Source organism: Lampris incognitus, chromosome 3, assembly GCF_029633865.1.
Source record: "Lampris incognitus isolate fLamInc1 chromosome 3, fLamInc1.hap2, whole genome shotgun sequence".
In the NCBI taxonomy this organism is placed as follows: domain Eukaryota; kingdom Metazoa; phylum Chordata; class Actinopteri; order Lampriformes; family Lampridae; genus Lampris; species Lampris incognitus.
The window spans coordinates 12,493,954-12,513,774 of NC_079213.1; the positions used below are offsets into that span (position 1 = coordinate 12,493,954).

Genomic DNA, 19,821 nt, shown 5'->3' on the forward strand with positions numbered 1-19,821 from the left:
CTTGTCACGAAAGTGGGGAGGCGCTTTCCTTCGAGACTGCCGGCCGGAGAGATGCAGTTGGCGAACGCATGCAATACGAGGGTGGGTGTTTGAATTAAAAATAGGGATCAATTGGCCACTAAATTGGGAGAAAAAAGGGAAAAATCAGAAATAAATTTATAAAAAAAAAAAAAGAAACTCCCCTATTTAACCTCTCTTACTTCTTACTGTGCTCTGTTTATACTGTTATAACTGTCTTTTAATTTGCTATGATGTCTATTACATTTCACCATCTTTGCCTCATGTCTCCCATTATCAGATTCTTTTCTTGTTTCTTGTTCCTATTGATTTTGTGTTTCTGAAATTTTACTGTCCAAGGTGTCCATAAGCTATGGAAAGGCAAATATAATTTTTTATTTTTTTTATTTTCATTTTATATACTGTATTTATCCCTGTGGGGAAATTATGCTCTGCATTTAACCCATCCTAGCTGTGTAGCACCTGGGGGCCAACTCCAGTTTGTCTTGCCATGCCTCGATCAGGGGCACAGACAGCAGTATTAACCCTAACATGCATGTCTGTGCCCCTGACCGATTGAAATGCGTTGTTTATTGTAATTATTATCCTTAATTTCAACTTTGACTTCAAAGGGATCTCACCTCCTCTCCCTTAGCCCCTTTATATCCACGAGGTCCTTGGATTTGAAGCACACTACCCTGTGGAAAGATCAGATGTTTATCGTTATAACATGGTGGGAATTAATGAATAAATAAAGAATCTAATAAATAGAGTAGCACTGGTAAACTGTCAGCAGCGGGATGAACAGTCTACAGAGTAAAGATGTGGCCAGGATGGATAAAACGTCATCATACCCTCTCTCCTCTGACTCCAGGCCAGCCGCGGTCACCCTGAAAGAGATGTGTCTTTTCAAGAACATCCTCTAAACACGGGGACAGGATTTCATTTGTACTCATTCTCCAAAAATACAGAGAAGGCCATTGTCTGGTCCACCCTCCAACTCCCCCCCCCCCCAGCAGTCCCAACAGGAGAAAATCCTTCATGTTACATTATTTTCTGCCCATCCATCTCTATGAAAACAAAACAACCGAACACGGAGACCAGTGTGCAATGAGAAAGTATTCAGAATCAAGGGTAACACGTTATTATTGCACTTCAATAGGGAAAGAAATGAACCCGAGTGAAATTGGATCTGAATCAACCTCGGGTCATTTCGACTGACAGCCGATATCCCTGGTCTCTCACTGACACTATAAATCAAACGAGAAATGCATGCATAAGAAAATCAACAGACTCTTTATGAATATATACACGTTTAGACTTAAGTATTGAGGCATCAAAAACAGTTACGTTGCTGGGTTGAGTTTGAGGTTACCTTTTCTCCTTTAGTGCCTTGCAAACCTTTCAGACCCTAGACAAGCAAGTAGAGTAGAAGAAAATAGGTGTAAAGGATTGAAATCAGAATGGTCTCATGTAATGCCATGCTATTTATGGGTGGGGGCTGATATCAAACACTTACTATATGGCCAGTGGCTCCGTTTGCCCCCGGTGTGCCCTTCTCACCCTGTAGAAAATGGATAATCAAAATGTTTTCCTTCATAGGATATAATTAGACTCATGCATAGCTAACCAGTTAACAGTTAAGTTGGGCGGCACGGTGGCACAGTGGTTAGCGCTGTCGCCTCACAGCAAGAAGGTCCTGGGTTCAAACCCCGGGGTTGTCCAACCTTGGGGGTCATCCCAAGTCGTGGCATTTCCATGTTCTCCCTGTGTCTGCAGTGGGTTTTCTCCGGGTGCTCCAGTTTCCTCTCACCATCAAAAAAGATATGCATGTTAGGGTTAATACTCCTGTCTGTGCCCCTGACCGAGGCATGGCAAGACGAACTGGAGTTGGTCCCCGGGTGCTGCACGGTGGCTGCCCACTTTGCCTAGCTACACAGCTAGGATGGGTTAAATGCAGAGCGTGAATTTCCCTACGGGGATCAATAGAGTATATCAAAATCAAAAGGTTCTTCTCAACAAGCAGACTATGTAAAAAGGGGGCACTGTGAGTGTTCTCAGAGGAAGAGAGTAGGGAAAAAAGACAGCAATGAATGACACATTTAAATGTGTAAATTGAAAGCTGGTCCTCCATGAGTATCTGTCACCCATCAAACCAAAGAAACAAAACGGGGCCATTCATTCACGGATATTTCCCACTTGATCATGTGTTTTCCATCCTTGGGGGGGGGGGCCTCAAGAGTTAAAGGTTACCTTGGGTATTGACCACGCTTACCCTTCTGCCTGGGATCCCAGCAATGCCCCTCGCGCCCGACTCGCCTGGAATGCTGTCACCCTGATGGGAATATGAGCATGAATATGAACATGATGGGGAATACGAGTACGTATCAAACGCTTCACACTTCAATACCATTGTATCAGTCATCTGTTAAAATGTTAAAAATGATGCAAGTAAACAAATAAGTAGATCACGGTAAACACATACAGTAGACAGACAGACATAGATAAATGGACAAACAGATAGACGGATGGATGGATGGATGGATGGATGGATGGATGGATGGATGGATCAATCGATAGATAGACATGGAGAAAATAGAGGTGGGATGGTACCTTTTCTCCTTTTACTCCTGGCACACCAGGAGGACCCTTTGAAAGAAAAAGCACAACTAACGTCAGATCAGGAGAAATCACACTAACACACAGTGGTCCAAATAGGTTTATTTTGAAGAATGATTTCATTTTGATCACAAAAGATATTTTGGTAACCAAAATTAAATTTAAAAACATTATCTGAACAATAACAGATTATGTTAGAACAGGGTAAATGTATCTTATATTATATAGACAGGTCATTTGTTATTGCCATACTGTATTCTATCTTCATTCCTACCACCAGACAAAATTCAGTTGTAAGTCGACACAGGGGTCATATCAACACTCGTTTAGGGTTTTCATAAAATATCTGGCCATACTGTATTCTAGCTTCATTCCTACCACCAGACAAAATTCAGTTGTATGTCAACACAGGGGTCATATCAACACTCGTTTAGGGTTTTCATAAAATATCTGGGGGCTGCTTGTCTTTATTTTGACAAACAGGATTGGTGATCCCAACACCTCACGTCCTGCCCTGGCTGGGAGGATGCTGTCACAACTTTTTCTCACCTGTGTTCCAGGAGGTCCTTGTGGTCCAGCAGCGCCAGGCGATCCATTCTTCCCCCTTCGACCCCTGTCTCCCTTCACAGATATGGAAATAAAGGGGGAGAGATAAAGGCCATGCTGCTGCGGTGAAATGGAAAAACACAAGACCTCTCCGGGGTTGTTAGAGGATGCTTTAGAAATGTGATTCATGTCATCTTGCTGATGGATGGTTTAGGCAACTGCCAAATACAAAAGATCACTATCACAAAAGTTTGTTTTTGAGGATCTGTTTTGTTTTTGACAGCTCTTCTCGCTCCACATATCTCTATTTAATTGTATTTTCAATTACACTCAAACAATACTTATACATATAAAAAAAGTAAAATGTAAATATACCAGGAATCAGCAACATTTATTTGTCATTTCATTCCATGCACCTGCGCACATGAAATGATACGAAATATCGTTTCCCCCAGTCGACAGCAGTGCAACACAAAGACAAAAACACATCCAAAATACAAGAAAACATTATTTCAAACTACAAAAAACCCCGACAAAAACACATATATCCAACATAAAAACAAAATTAAAAAAAATCACTGTCCAAGAGAGCAAACATCAGGATGACTTAGCCTGCCCCGCTTCCACATCCTGACAGACCGCCCTCGGTGTTTTCTCCTCGGGCACAGCTCCAAGCAGGGCTGTTGTCCCTGGGCCCACCGGACGCAGCAGACCAGGCTCCCCCAGCCGATCCAACGCCAGCCCTCCCATCCAGACACATTTGACACACCTCCCCACACTCCACACCAAAAACACAGTCAACGCTAGGCAAGGCCGCTGCCAGACCGCCCTCGGTGTTATCGGAACTGCTGGTCCACATGGGCTAGCAGTTAACTTAGCTTGCCCTGCTTCTGCGTCCTGTCAGACCGCCCCCGGTGTTTCCTCCTCGGATGCAGCTCCAGGCAGGGCCATGGTCCCTGGGCTCACAGGATGCAGCAGACCAAGCGCTGATCCAGTTCCAGCTCTCCCAGCCATCAAACGAAAACACAAACTTAGACACTGCAGGACAGTACTGGGTGGGGCCACCGCAAACGTGAATTTGTGTAGCCATCTTCCCACACCGTAAGTGGAAAGGATATAAAATCTACTACTGTCCCTGTATTTTTTTCTACCTGTAAAAAGAGAGTTTGATATGATGTCACATTATGTATTATTGTAATTTTTATATTTTATATTTATTTATTTATTTATACAGGCCCTGTGATGGCCTGGCGGCCTGTCGAGGGTGTCTCCCAGCCTGCTACCCAATGACTGCTGGGATAGGCTCCAGCATCCCCACAACCCTGAGAGCAGGATAAGCGGTTTGGATGATGGACGGATGGCTATATTTATATACAGTATACTATAAATCCATACAATATAGCATTATATCATAAAATGGAGTAAATCTGTTGTACCTCTCTCCCTGGTTCTCCTGGATAACCAGGTTGGCCCCTCAGGCCCGGGGAGCCCTGAATGCCAGAGTTCCCACGAATACCCTGAATACCCTGAGCACCTGGAGGTCCTGGCTCACCTGGTTCACCCTGAGGAGAGGTAGATGGAGGGAGGGAGAGAGAGAGAGAGAGAGAGAGAGAGAGAGAGAGAGAGAGAGAGAGAGAGAGAGAGAGAGAGAGAGAGAGAGAGAGAGAGAGAGAGAGAGCGAGCAGAACAGGAACACAGGTGGGCAGACAGAGGGGTGAATGGTTTAGCGGACAAACACACAATAGAAGATTAATTGTTCTGTGTTACTTTTCAATTGCTTTAAAATAATTACCCCCAAAATAACTTCTTCTGGCTGCAGCCAATTAACAATTACTTGCACAACGTTAGATTAGTTAGTGAGTCAGTGAGGCAATCAATGTCCCTGAATTAAAACTGAAATGAGGGATAATGTCAATTAAATTAAGGGCGACACACAGTGAGTTTGATGATTAATGGCTTTAATAATGAAGTAAGCAAATCTTTATTTATGAAATGCTTTTTAAAAACGAACATATAATATGGTCCCAACAAATAAAACAGGAAGCAAGAAAAAAAACAAATTAAGAAATACAGACTCTTATTAGTGTTTAGTAAATTTGATGCCATGACTGCAAAATCTAAAGGTGACTGCAGTCACCTTTAGATTTTGATTTACACCAAAGTCATGACCAGAGGTTCTTTGTCAGCAGCATCTCCGAGACCTTGCCTAAGAGTTGTTGCCTAATTCCAGTGTAAAACCCAATGATGAAAAGACGAATTTGTAATGATCTTAAATTTAACTGAAAGTAAGTGAAAGTAAGGAAACCAAATCAGGAGAAATTTTAGGTCAACTTAAAAGTTGTTTTTTTTGGTCAGTAGCATTGCAGTAGGATGTTATACTAAAAACGTAAAAAGATAAGACAGAAAAAAATGTTGGCAATATTTCTTTACTGGGAAATTATGACTGTATTACCGTATTTCCCAGTATACGTCGCTGTGTTTTTGCTTTTTTTGCTTTGTTTTTGTTTTTACTCGTCTGTCTGGTGCTGCAATGTATACTCCAAAGCAATTTATACAATGTAATTTTGTCGGACAATACGTTGCATTTCAACTATGGCCACTAGATGGCACTGTTTAATCTTGTGACTCAATTAAAAATACCGTACCATAGTGATGCACGGATCGGGGGGTTTGGGTAAGGTTACTAGTGTAAACTACTAATAAGACACGTTAGCCCCTAGCTAACGGGTCTGACCCTTTAGCCGAGCGGTTAGTGATGTGGCCTTGTGGTGCAGTACACCCCGTATCGAATCCCGCACCGGGCAAGAAAATAACCGGTTACATTGGTGGCAGCGGTGGGATCCGAAAGTGTGCAGATGCTCAGAAGTCTCTTCGGAGCGCGGGAAGAACAAGCGCGGGGGCGCGCTTCCGGGGAGGGTGATGACTGTAAACTACTAATAACACACGTTAGCCTCTAGCTAGCGGGTCTGACCCTTTGGCCGAGCGGTTGGTGATGTCGCTTTGTGGTGCAGTGCACCCCGTATCGAATCCCGCACCAATGTAACCGGTTATCTTCTTGCCCGGTGCGGGATTCGATACGGAGTGTACTGCACCACAAAGCGACATCACTAACCGCTCGGCTCGGCTTAGTGATGTCGCTTTGTGGTGCAGTACACCCCGTATCGAATCCCGCACCGGGCAAGAAAATAACCGGTTACAATTGTAATGACAGAAGAATTGTGTCATTCAATGTATGTGGTACCACAATAGAAACGCGACTTATGACGAAAAAAAAAATGACGATTGTTGTTGATTGCCATGGTGACAACACACGTCAGTGGGGCCGTATATGTTCATACTCCTCCACTGCTCATTCCGCGGTGGTGTAGCGGTCTAAGCATCGGCTTTGTGTCGATGCAGTTGCCCACTGGGGACCGGGGTTCGGTCTCGTCGGATCCGACTATGGCCGGACTCGATGACGCAGCAATGATTGGCGGCACTGTCTTCGGGAGGGGGGCGGAGTCGGCCTGTGTTCGTCACATGAACACAACGCGTCTCTGTGTGTGTCGGGAGGGGCAGTGGTTCGGCCAGGATTCGCCTCCTTCGAGACTGCCGGCCGGAGAGATGCCCCGAACGCATGCAGTGCGGGGGTGGGTGTTTGAAGTTCCAGGGGCGATTCTAGGATCAGAGCTTTAGGGGTGCCGAGCACCCAGAGTGCTGGCCGGCCAGGCAAGATAAATTTGGGGGGGGTGGATCAAACCATTTTCGAAGCATGGGGGGGTGCTTTTTGTTGTTAAAATATTACGTTTAAACCATATACTGGATATGGTTTTGACATTTCTTCAGCTTATTAAACATGGACATACAATAAAAAATAAAAAATCTCTTCAATTTTAGGGGTGCTGTGGTTCAATTTAGGGGTGCTGCAGCACCCCCAAAAATGGGCTAGAAACGCCTATGGTTTGAACTAAAATAGGGATCGATTGGCCACTAAATTGGGAGAAATCAGAAATAAATTTAGAAAAAAAAAATCCTCCGCTGCTCATTTGGTCGCTACTGCAAAACCTCACTACAGTTAGCCCGCGACTTAAAATAAAAAAAGTCCGCGACTTGCCGTAAGTCAGTTTATACGGAAGTTAGCCCGCTACAACGGCCACAGTTCTTTGCAATGGCGGCGGTTCAAATGGGCGCCACGGCTCTGACCATCCCGCTATGTTGACTGTGTAAACTACTAATAAGACCCGTTAGCTAGGGGGTCTGACCCTTTAGCCGAGCGGTTAGTGATGTCGCTTTGTGGTGCAGTACACTCCGTATCGAATCCCGCACCGGGCAAGAAGATAACCGGTTACATTGGTGCGGGATTCGATACGGAGTGTACTGCACCACAAAGCGACATCACTAACCGCTCGGCTAAAGGGTCAGACCCGCTAGGTAGGGGCTAACGTGTCTTATTAGTAGCTTACACTAGGAAGTATGACGGGTTCAGGCGGGCGGGTCAAAAAGTGACAACGCAGCGCTCCGAAGAAACACCGCGTGTATTACTATAGCACCACCCATAGAAACCGAATGAGAGAGTAGAACGGACATTGAACTGTTTGCCATGGTCGTCTGAGTTGTTCAAAAGAAAATGACGATTGTTGTTGATTGCCATGGTGACAACACACGTCAGTGGGGCCGTATATGTTCATACTCCTCCACTGCTCATTCCGCGGTGGTGTAGCGGTCTAAGCATCGGCTTTGTGTCGATGCAGTTGCCCACTGGGGACCGGGGTTCGGTCTCGTCGGATCCGACTATGGCCGGACTCGATGACGCAGCAATGATTGGCGGCACTGTCTTCGGGAGGGGGGCGGAGTCGGCCTGTGTTCGTCACATGAACACAACGCGTCTCTGTGTGTGTCGGGAGGGGCAGTGGTTCGGCCAGGATTCGCCTCCTTCGAGACTGCCGGCCGGAGAGATGCCCCGAACGCATGCAGTGCGGGGGTGGGTGTTTGAAGTTCCAGGGGCGATTCTAGGATCAGAGCTTTAGGGGTGCCGAGCACCCAGAGTGCTGGCCGGCCAGGCAAGATAAATTTGGGGGGGTGGATCAAACCATTTTCGAAGCATGGGGGGGTGCTTTTTGTTGTTAAAATATTACGTTTAAACCATATACTGGATATGGTTTTGACATTTCTTCAGCTTATTAAACATGGACATACAATAAAAAATAAAAAATCTCTTCAATTTTAGGGGTGCTGTGGTTCAATTTAGGGGTGCTGCAGCACCCCCAAAAATGGGCTAGAAACGCCTATGGTTTGAACTAAAATAGGGATCGATTGGCCACTAAATTGGGAGAAATCAGAAATAAATTTAGAAAAAAAAAATCCTCCGCTGCTCATTTGGTCGCTACTGCAAAACCTCACTACAGTTAGCCCGCGACTTAAAATAAAAAAAGTCCGCGACTTGCCGTAAGTCAGTTTATACGGAAGTTAGCCCGCTACAACGGCCACAGTTCTTTGCAATGGCGGCGGTTCAAATGGGCGCCACGGCTCTGACCATCCCGCTATGTTGACTGTGTAAACTACTAATAAGACCCGTTAGCTAGGGGGTCTGACCCTTTAGCCGAGCGGTTAGTGATGTCGCTTTGTGGTGCAGTACACCCCGTATCGAATCCCGCACCGGGCAAGAAAATAACCGGTTACAATTGTAATGACAGAAGAATTGTGTCATTCAATGTATGTGGTACCACAATAGAAACGCGACTTATACACCAAAGCGACTTACATACATTTTTTCCTCACAACAACACGTTTTATGCTGAGCGCGACTAATACTCCGCTGCGACTTGTAGTCTGGGAAATACGGTAGTAATTTCACACGCCCCCAAATTTTCTGAATGGCCAAGGCACTACGTAGTGATGTCAAGCCAAGGACGAGGACGTTAGTTTAGTTGGGGTTTAGTGGCACACAATCCAAACTTTTTTTTGCACCAATCACATTTTTATAGAATAACAGTTTTACTGATGTCATGAGGTTTTTATCGATAAATATTTCTAACATCATTGGTGTAATGATATCAAAAGATACAGACAAGCTGGTAAATTATCAGGAACCAGGAACATTTATTTGTCATTTATTAAATGTCATGTAAAGTTTGCCACGTAAGCAAGTTAGCAAAAGGGACATTTGTAAATTTCCAAGGACTTGCTTATGAAAAAGAAAAAAAAGATGTGAAATCTTGCCTTTTGTCCTGGAGGTCCAGCTTGGCCTACAGGCCCTCTATGACCAATGCCTGGCTCACCCTAAACACATACACACACGCACACACACACATACACACACATCTACATGTATACAGCTGTTTAATGTAATACACCCCATCACATACAACATTACTAATTACAATTTAAAACCAAACTCCCTGGTTACACTCCAGGAAGGTGGCAGGGTATAGATCTTAGTTAGGTTGTGAATTAATACGTCTGCATTTACCTTTTGTCCCTTTTCGCCAATTTCACCCTGATAGGAAAAAAAAAAAGTTGGTCCAACAAGTGAGACTGGACTGGCTGTCTACACCTCCACACGCTTTACTTCCAACACTCAAATAGACAAACACTCAGGCTGATCGGATGAAATTTGAGTCCAAGCAAAGTTTTCAGGGTTCTTGTATTGACGTGACACACTAACAAGGGGAATTATTAATACGTCTACATTAAGCCACTGCACCTTGGTTAGACGGGAACAGAGGCACTTCAAAGACCGGGGTTCAGTCTGAGATCTACCGGTTCCGATGACAGGCAAGAGGCGAAGGAGGATGTCTGACGTCATTCGCTGATGCTATGTCGACGAGTGAGACTCGGTGTTGACATTGGGGTTGTTTTTAGACTTTTTTTTTTGAGGGAATGAGATGCAACTCAAGTTCTGGGATATGATTTGAACCCAGGAACCCTGCTATGAGGTCGGAGACTGCATGGCTCGAGTGCTTCTTTTCTGTGGTCGAGTCACCAGGACAGCCTATGAGGTGTATATTTATAAACTCTTCATGCAGCGACTGTCAGTTCTGCTGTTATCAGGCTGACGCTGACATGCTGTCAATGAGAGTTAACGAGGGTTATGAGAAGCATGTTGATTTCAGTTTTGTGGCCTTGCATTTGAGATTAAAGTTACACTCCATTTGTAAAAAAAAAAAAATCAAGATGGACGGTGGTGCGTGTGGGGGATATCTTTATTATTACACCAAGTATATTTAAAAACTAACTGGCAGCTCAGAAAAAAAAACATGTCTCTGGTCTTATAGTTTGGTTCTGTGATTAGACTCACCTGCTGTTTACATTAACGCAGCTTATTTTTTCTCCACTCATTCCATACTCATTTTACTTTTGGCTGTGTTGCTTGATTACAATACACATTCACTACAATGTCATCAGAACATGTGCAAATTGTACTTGCAAATATTCCTTCAATCGATGCAGCCCAAAGTGCTGTTAACCCAAAGGGGATGGAAAGGGGGAATGGCAGTTTTACAAAGGGCTGATTTTTGTGTGTTTATTTCACAGGTGGGATGGCGTCCCCCTTTCGTTCATCCTCAAACTGACCCCTGAATGGACAGCTGCAGTGACCAAAAACATGTATCATTTGAGGACATTACTGTCTTTCGAGGTAGGCTCTATTGCAATTTTACTTTCAATTTGATTTAAAATGTCATTTTTGTATTCACCTTTGGTCCGGGGTCTCCAGGCTCACCCGGGGCACCCTGTTGGAGGTTAAAACAGTTAAAGTGATAACCTTGAAATAAAACATACAAGAAATGTAACAGTGTTTCCACGTACCAAATCATGACAATTGACAGAACAAGCATCATGTCCACAGAGGGCAATATATATGAGGATGGATTTGTTTGGTGTTGGCTCTAATGTATTGATGAAGCATCTTACCTTTAAATAAAAGTACTCTGGATGATATGGGTATGGTCTTCCAGTTCCTGCATCGTTCGTCCCCCCTCTTGCTCTCTCCATCTCCACCCTCCACCTCTCCCATTCCTCCCGTTCTCTCTCCCCCTCACTCTCCGTCCTCTCCCTCTCCTGTTTCTCTCTCTCCATCTCCAGCCTCATCCTCTCTCTCTCAACTCCCAGATCGAGATCATCGTCGCCGTCGTCGTCCTCCCCCTCTCGATCCACACCCTCCTCCGTTTCCCACTCGTAGTCCCCGCTTCTCTCCTCCTCGCCATACTCTCGTTCAGATCCCGGTTCTCTACGTCCCTCTGCCTCTTTACTGTTTTCTTCTCCTCCTGTTTCCCCAGGGTTGACTGTAATCTCTTCTTCTACACCCTCCATCTCTGCATGCATCACGGTCTCCGCTCCCATCTCACTAAAAGGCACTTTCCCTCCACCATTCTGTTGAAGGTCAAGGTTTGCCTGCTTCTTCTTCTATAGGGCAAGAAACACATGATTTGATTTAAAACCTCCCGGTGTTGCTCTGGATCAATACCTCGTTACTTATAATTAGTTTTTCCACCTTTCAGTACATACTTACTTTCCAGTTTCTGTGACCACTGGCTCCAGAGAAAGATAACTGGAGTAAAAATTGGGAGGACAAATCTCATCTGGTTTGCAATAACCACTATATGCAATGCCTTATCCCTAACATTTTGTGACAATTTTAGCTTTGATAGTGACATTACAGGCGTAGACGTGTGTTGAATAAAGCTATTTACTTTCTGTGCCTTCTTGTATTGATGCCTTCCACCTGGAGCACCTGGCATGTACACCTGAAACATCGGTGCAATACATCAAGAAAAAAAAAAAACGTTTCTTACACAAAATGTCCTTTGATTTTGCCCTTTGAGAGAAAAAAACCTTCAAGGCTTGTAAAAATTTTATTTCATTTTCAAACGGGTAGTACTTACCATAGAATCAGGCCAGGAGATACTTTTCTTGACCCTGATGTGGGATCGATGCACCTGTCAACATCCACCCAAAGTGTGTCATGTGCAAGTCGGTGCCCCACTACGAAATGTCCTCCATTAGATACCATGTATAGCTACTAATGTAGTGTGTCACACCATGTCACCTGGTGTGTCAGGCTATTTAAATCCTGTCATCAAGTCTTACGCCTTATCAATAAGAATGCATCTAAGTATGCTACTCTACATGAAAATGTGTTGCATGATATAAAATGTTGTACTACTGTTCTGTTATGTGACTGTATTCGACATGAGGTTGAATAATCTTCAAGTCGTGATTACTCTTGGTGCTCTCGGCTAACACCTTGGTGTGATTTTCCAAGCCCGCTTATCCCAATTGGGGTCACGGGCAGGGGTGCCACCAGGGATTTTGTGCCCCTATAAAGAATATGACTGAGCGCCTTTTTATTTATTTAATTAATCAAACAATTATTTTCCTGACTTCTCTAAACATTAAACCCACTCCTCCCTCTACCTTCATCACATGCTACCAGCTTTCCCAACAATCCCCTCATCAACAGCTTGTCCAATAAGGGACCCATCTTCTTAGTTTGACAAATTTACATATAAAATGCTCTTAACAAAAAGGAACGTGATACCACCATAGCCCAGATTGAACCTGTGGGCTCTTTCCTGTCGATCTCTCCTTCCTGTGGATTGCGAATCAGAAAGGTCTTTGACAAGATCTGGCCATATGCCATTGGGTAATCGGGTGGGATAAGGGGAAAAACTAGAAATAAATTTATTAAAAAAATAAATAATTGAGCACAGTTGTGGCGCCCCCTCTAGTGTGGCGCCCTTAAGAGTCTTCATAACATGAAACCCACTTATGGCGCCACTGGTCAGGGGATGCCGGAGCCTATCTCAGCAGTCATTGAGCGGCAGGCGGGGAGACACTCAGGACAGGCCGCTAGACCATCACAGGGCCGACACACACACCTAGGGACAACTTCAGTATGGCCGATTCACCTGACCTACATGTCATGGTGTGGTCATGTGTATATTTTTAAAAACGGACATGTTCAAATATCGAACGTGAAAAGTGGCAAACTGACACTCTGAAGTTCTCATCCCTAACATCAAGAACACATGACGCCGTAAAGGTTAAAATGAAAGACACACAGACTTGTTTAGAAAGATATTCAAAACTTTTTTTTTTACTTAAATGTACATGCACAGAGAGGTTAAGCACAGGGGAAAAAAATGTAATGACAGAAAAAAATTTCACCAGTGAAAAGAGTCTTTGTTTAACAGCTGCACAACATATTTGGTGCTGCAATGTGTCCTGAACTATATAACAAACTCAGAAGTCTTTTAAAAAGTTGAATATAAAAAAACCCCCAATATTTTGCTCATTTCAATAAATAACACCTTCCATCACAACGTAAAAACAAAGCTGAATAAATGTGTTAGGACATCATTTGGAAAAAAGTATATAATTTCATCTAACCTAATCATAATTTTTGACATACAAAAATGTGGAAGCTGTTTAATAAATAAATTAGGAGCAGGTGGCGAGGCCGGTAAAGCAATTGCCATTTACACTGAGCAAATTCAATAAGGTCAATCACCTGGATGTAACACACGATGGTATCCTATTTTCTTTGCTAAAAAAACCCCAAAAACCTTTATACAAGATCGGACTGTTGTTTTCGGCGTGTCTTAGGGTGGTTTGACATCATCACTGTGTGAAAAAGGAGTTCACCTTCGTGCAACGCCGGTCAGGTTCAGGACGAGTTGCTTCCTCAAACGCGAAACACGTCACAGTTCTACATACACACTTCACAAGCGGTGTGCACTCGCTTTACGAACACTTACAACCCTAAAGTCACACACACACCCTCTCAGGATTTAAGAGAGGTCCTGTTTCAAGAAAACAAGAAGAAAAAAAAAAGAACAAAGTATTAAAAGTAACTCTGAAATCAGTTTTTTTTTTTTTTGCTGTTGTTTAGTAAATCACGCCTGCGTAGCGTGACTTAAGTAGGGTCTTTGTTCATTCCCCTTCAGGCAAACTTTACACACGTCATGCTCAAAGCATGCTGGGACAATGAGGGATTTCACAGCAAGCTGGCTCAAAAAAGCTGTGCTATGTCATGCTTTGATAATATGTACAAGATGCTTAAATATAGTTTATCAAAAGCACTTTAAAGCTTGAAACTGAGCCGGTCCGACTGTATTTATCATTCACATTGCATTCACGTTAGCCGTACACAAACAGATACTACTTTCTGCACTGGTGAAATTTTCATTTGTTAGTGAAAGAAGCCTAATAATGAATAATGACGGCAAGTGCTGATTACATCGCATATCATTACATCTGTCAAAAGTAACTTCTTTTTACCCCCCCCCCCTTTTCTCCCCAATTGTACTTGGCCAATTACCCCACTCTTCCGAGCCGTCCCGGTCGCCGCTCCACCTCCTGTGCTGATCTGGGGAGGGCTGCCAGCCAGTTCTTTTCACCTGACAGTGAAGAGTTTCACCAGGGGGACGTAGCGCATGGGAGGATCATGCTATTCCCCCCAGTTCCCCCTCCACCCTGAACAGGGGTCCCGACCGACCAGAGGAGGCACTAGTGCAGTGACCAGGACGTATACCCACATCTGGCTTCCCACCCAGACACAGCCAATTGTGTCTGTAGGGACGCCTGACCAAGCCAGAAGTAACATGGGGATTCGAACTGTCAATCCCTGTGTTGGTAGGCAACGGAATAGACCGCTACCCCACCCAGACACCTCCGAAAATAACTTCTGATCAGGCAAAAGACCGCTGTGTTGGTACGCTATGAGAGGTAGTTTCATAGCTGTACAATTATCAAAATATCAGAAAAAATGATGCACTGAATGTCAGTGACTTATCAGTTCATCCAAGCACTGGCCCACCACATTCATGTTTGTAGTAGAAGACGCAAAGAAAGAGCTCTGCATTCAGAGGCATGCGTGAGCAATCAAGGATAATTAGTTCAGATTTAGATTTGTAAATGCACTTAAAATTCAAATGGTCCTTACCTTGTCGGCTGGCTGCGTGGTGACGGGGGGCGAAAGTGTCGACACTTCCTCCTAATCACAAAACAAGCAAGAACAAAAGGGATAATGACGCGACGACTCAGACACTAGCTTCACATGTGAAGCAGTGGATGTAAGAGGGTGAAAATCTACTTCAACAGCCTTAAGAAACACACCATACCTTTTCCATGTCGTCTGTTGCGTGAAACGGGGCTCTGATTGTTGTGAAGTCAGCCTGGAAGGCAAGGCAAACGTATTTGTATCGCACATTTCAGCAACAAGGCAATTCACAGTGCTTTACATAAACATAAAATGCATTGAGATAAAATGTAAAAGCAACATAAGGCAATAAAAAGTCAATTAAAAAAGGAGAATTTATGTCAAAAACTACAAGAAGAAACAGAGATGAAAAATGGCTTAATTCAAACAATCACATATCACTTAATAAGAAAATGCCATTTTCAGAGGCTTTTCTTCCATAAATTTCTGAATTGTTCATTCGTCAAAATGAAAGTAATGGCCGGTAATGCACGGCAGCAAAAAATATACTGGATGAAAAACACACAACCCTGTTTGCTGAGGATAAGTTTGTTTATTTTTCAGCTGCATTTATTTGCGATTTTAAAAGATATATGAAATGAGAAATGTTGTGTACCCATATATCTCTTTTTTTTGTTGTTGAGATTTTTATCCTCTTTTCTCCCCAGTTGTACTTGGCAAATTACCCCACTCTTCTGAGCTGTCCCGGTTGCTGCTCCACCCCCTCTGCCGATCTGGGGAGGGCTGCAGACTACCACATGCCTACTCTGAAACATGTGGAGTCACCAGCCACTTCTTTTCACCTGACAATGAGGAGTTTCACTAGGGGGATGCAGTGCATGGGAGGATCCCACTATTCCCCCCAGTTCCACCCCCCCCCCCCCCGAACAGGTGCCTCGACCAACCAGAGGAGGTGCTAGTGCAGCGACCAGGACACATACCCACATCCGGCTTCCCACCCCCAGACATGTGTCTGTAGGGACACCCGACCAAGCTGGAAGTAAAACGGGGATGCGAAGCGGCGATCCCTGTGTTGGTAGGCAACAGAACAGACCACTATGCCACCCGGACACCATCTATGTCTTTGTCTGACAGTGATATTTGTGGACGGTTGGAAGTGTCCTCCAATGGTCCAAACTGGTCAGGATTTTGTTTGGTTATCTGTTCAGGCTTAATTGGTCAAAATAGCGTAAATAATGTATTAGTACTCATCAAAAGAGTTTTATTCCACAGCTGAGCAGCATTTACTGTATTTCCCACACTACAAATCACACTGGAATATAAGTCGCACTCAGTAAAAAACATGTTGTGAGGAAAAAAACATATAGTTGCTTCGGTGTATATAGCCATGTAAACACATCCATGTACATGTGTACATGGATGTGTTTTTGCCTTTGTGTTGTACTGCTGTGGGCTGGGGGAAATGCCAAGCAGTGTCCAGATGGTGACCACCATGGAGACCTGGGAGGAGGACAGACTACACGTGCACATAAGGGAGACTCACATCATACCATTCACACACTGAAAAAGAGAAAGGAGAAGACATCACTCAGAGAGAGAGAGAAAAGACATGTGAGAGAAGAGAACAGTTTGCAATAGTCAATAATCTATACTCTATAATCTCATCAGCAGAACAGTGTTGGTAAATTCATTGAGATAGAAACTGACCCGCCATCCAGTACAGGTTGTGAAGCGCTCAACTTAAAGGCAACTAATTGTAGGCTAAGACAAAAAGATGAGTTTTAAGTTTGGATTTAAAGGACTCAAAAGACTCTGATTGTCTGATGGCAGCAGGCAGGTTATTCCACAAGAACAGGGCCTGATAGGAAAAGGGCCCTGCCACCAGCTGACATTACAGTAATCAAGTCTGGATGAAACAAATGCATGTATTAAAGTCTCTGCATCAGCCATGGACAGGAAAGACCGAATTTTAGCTATGTTATGTAAGTGAAAAAACACAGTCTTGGTGATTTCTTAAACCTGTTTATCAAAGGAAAGGCTGAGATGAAACATAACACCGAGATTTTGGCTACCACACTTTGTGAAATCAGAGTTGTTGTTACTTGATCAAATTGGTGTCTGTGTCTAGCAGGGCCAATGACCAGTATCTCGGTTTTATCTGAAGTTAAAAGCGGAAAATTTAGTGACATTCAATTTTTCACAGCAGCCAAGCAGGCCTCTAAATTAGTCATTTAAGTATATGATCATCAGCCCTTACAGGCACATACAGCTGAGTATCATCAGCACAGCAAAGGAAATTTATTCCATAACTGCGTATAATTTGGCCAAGAGGTGAAAGATAAAGAGAGAAAAGTAGAGGGCCAAGAAAGGACCCCTGAAGTACACCATATTAAACGTCAGAGAATTTTGATGTAATATTAATACAGCAGACACAATGTGTTCTTCCAGATAAGTAGGACTTAAGCCAGGAGAGAGCTAAGCCAGAGACACCAAAATTACAATTTAATCTGTCTAATAGTATACAGTGATCGATGTTGTCAAAGGCTGCACTGAGGTCCAGTAGTAGAAGCACAGAAGTGGAATCAGAGTCCATAGCTAGTAAAAGATCGGTCACCACTCTGTTTCAGTGGCGTGACTGGCCCTGAAAGCCGATTGAAAAGGTTCATGTAGATGAACGCAATCAATTCTTGTACACCCTGCCAGTCGCTTGTGGACTTGTTCTCTCTTTTCTACCAGCCCCCTATATGAGTGTTTTATTTTCAAAAAATCAACAAGACCAACTCGAATGGCTGCTTCACATGCACAATGTTAGTGTAACTAAGATTGGCTGAAAAAAATAATTTTTTACATGGATGATTATCAACTACGGTTCAAGTTTCACTTGCCTGAGAACCAGATGAATCTGTGAGCTCATGGTTTACATTCGCTCTGGCATATATGTCTGGTCAGCCTCCCGTTCAGACAGATTTCCAGCTGACCTGGCCCGGCTTGGTCCAGTCACAACTGTTTATCTAATATCGAGCAGGTTTGATACGATGACGTACAGCCTGATTTTTTTTCCCCACCCGCATTGCGGGAACTCTACCTCTGCTTGGCTAGTACTTGTTGCCTCCATTGGTTAGGAATAGGGTTAGCCAATCAGAGGCAGGTCTTCCTGGAATGCAGGTGGGAAAAAAATAATGCTGATGTACAGAGGATTGGCAGCCATTGGCTGCTGCTGATGTGGAACGGCCTGTTGGAATCCGCTATCGCAATTCAACAGACTAAGCGATTAAACAAACTGGATGGTATATTTTCTCCACAAGAATAACAAACAACTGCACTTAAAGCTTTTGTTGATAAGGAAGATGTGTTTGCCATACTTCTGATAGGATTTGGTAAAAGTTTAAGCACTATGTCACACATTTCATTGTTCCGATTGATTGGAGATCTATCCAGTTGCCTCCAGAGGCATTTTGGTCTGCGCCCATTGATAATGCCCCTTGGAAATTGAATATGAACTGTGAGGAGCCAGACTAATTAGCATTTGCAAATTCATCTGGTTCCCAGGCTAAAGTTTCATGAGTCTCGCCTTGACATTTCCTGGTTGTACACATTTGAATTATATGCCCATGTTCGTCTGGTGGGAGGGGCTTAGCGGAGTGATACAAGACAGCAGAGAGAGAGGGGGAAGGTTTTGCATTGGAACGTTAAAGTTGCCTACTGCCACTTTAATTGTTAAATTGGTATCCATGTATGTCATATAATTCAAAACATAATGACCAAAACAAACATACCTGCTCTGCCCGTCTCACCTGCTGAGACACTGAAGGATCAACTGTGGAAAGTTCCTCCTGCTGGGAATGAAACAGCGAAACAGTCTTTTGAATATTATGGCTCACAACCTAATGTTAAAATGTGCAATTTATATCTTCGGCATGATTAACCCATGCAGTGGGCTGGAATGACAAGTCTAATTATTCCTGATAATTAATTCAGGTGCTGGGTGTGTCATTAATTAACTTTCAAAAAAGTTAAGTGATTTTTTCATCTACTGTGTGGGCGAGGACCCATTTCAGTGCCTTGAGATGCTGCTGTTCAAATAAGGTGTTTGGATTAAAGCCTGAGGAGGTCTTGTCGAAAAATGGCCACCAAAAGACACTGAGGGTTACATCCAAATCTCTCAATCACCTATCATCACTCAAATTCATATCAGAAAATGCCACACGAGAGTCAGCTTTAAGAATAGCTGTCTACCTCATATTTGTAACTGAATTCTTCACCATCCTGAAATTCCTCCTCCTCCTCTCTCGGTTCTGATGCTGCCTGTTTGTTCAGAGCAGAAATTAATTGACTAATAGAGAGTAGGACATTATTTATTATCATTTCAGTGGATGGTGGATGACAATGCGAAGCAATAAAAAGCAACCAGTGAAATCACAATTATCACAACTGTTAATAGAACTATCGCAAAAGCACATGAAGGTTAGAGCAGGTGCATGCTTTTAATCTATTTCCCAGCCTGTTTACCCACAGCATAATTTAACTCGGTTTTTTTATATTATTCAGTTAATTTTGAACTGTGTTCTAATATGAAGCCTGAATTTTAAACATCATTTTATTCATGATAGCAATTACTCCTTCACAGACTGGTTAATATCATGCTAAGCCACGCACAGTGTTAGAGCCTGTGTTTATATCAGCAGCGTGAAGTGGTTTTGTTAGTGGGTTTCATTGTTTAATGGGGGTGAAGGCAAAGT

The 19,821-nt window shown here is 43.5% G+C and overlaps 1 protein-coding gene across 1 annotated transcript in view; it reads right to left on the bottom strand.

Annotated features, from left to right (window-relative positions):
* Positions 1–19,821, bottom strand: part of col7a1l (collagen type VII alpha 1-like) — a 120,593-nt gene that overhangs the window by 17,111 nt on the left and 83,661 nt on the right. Inside the window, exons 73-87 of the mRNA XM_056275913.1 lie at positions 19,319–19,387; positions 18,859–18,918; positions 15,086–15,136; positions 11,053–11,544; positions 10,836–10,871; positions 9,611–9,637; positions 9,361–9,420; positions 4,599–4,724; positions 3,166–3,237; positions 2,611–2,646; positions 2,273–2,332; positions 1,517–1,561; positions 1,373–1,408; positions 852–887; positions 639–695 (exon numbers count right to left, since the gene is read on the bottom strand). Of these exons, the coding sequence (XP_056131888.1) occupies positions 639–695; positions 852–887; positions 1,373–1,408; positions 1,517–1,561; positions 2,273–2,332; positions 2,611–2,646; positions 3,166–3,237; positions 4,599–4,724; positions 9,361–9,420; positions 9,611–9,637; positions 10,836–10,871; positions 11,053–11,544; positions 15,086–15,136; positions 18,859–18,918; positions 19,319–19,387 (1,263 nt within the window). The remainder of the gene's footprint in view (positions 1–638; positions 696–851; positions 888–1,372; positions 1,409–1,516; positions 1,562–2,272; positions 2,333–2,610; positions 2,647–3,165; positions 3,238–4,598; positions 4,725–9,360; positions 9,421–9,610; positions 9,638–10,835; positions 10,872–11,052; positions 11,545–15,085; positions 15,137–18,858; positions 18,919–19,318; positions 19,388–19,821) is intronic.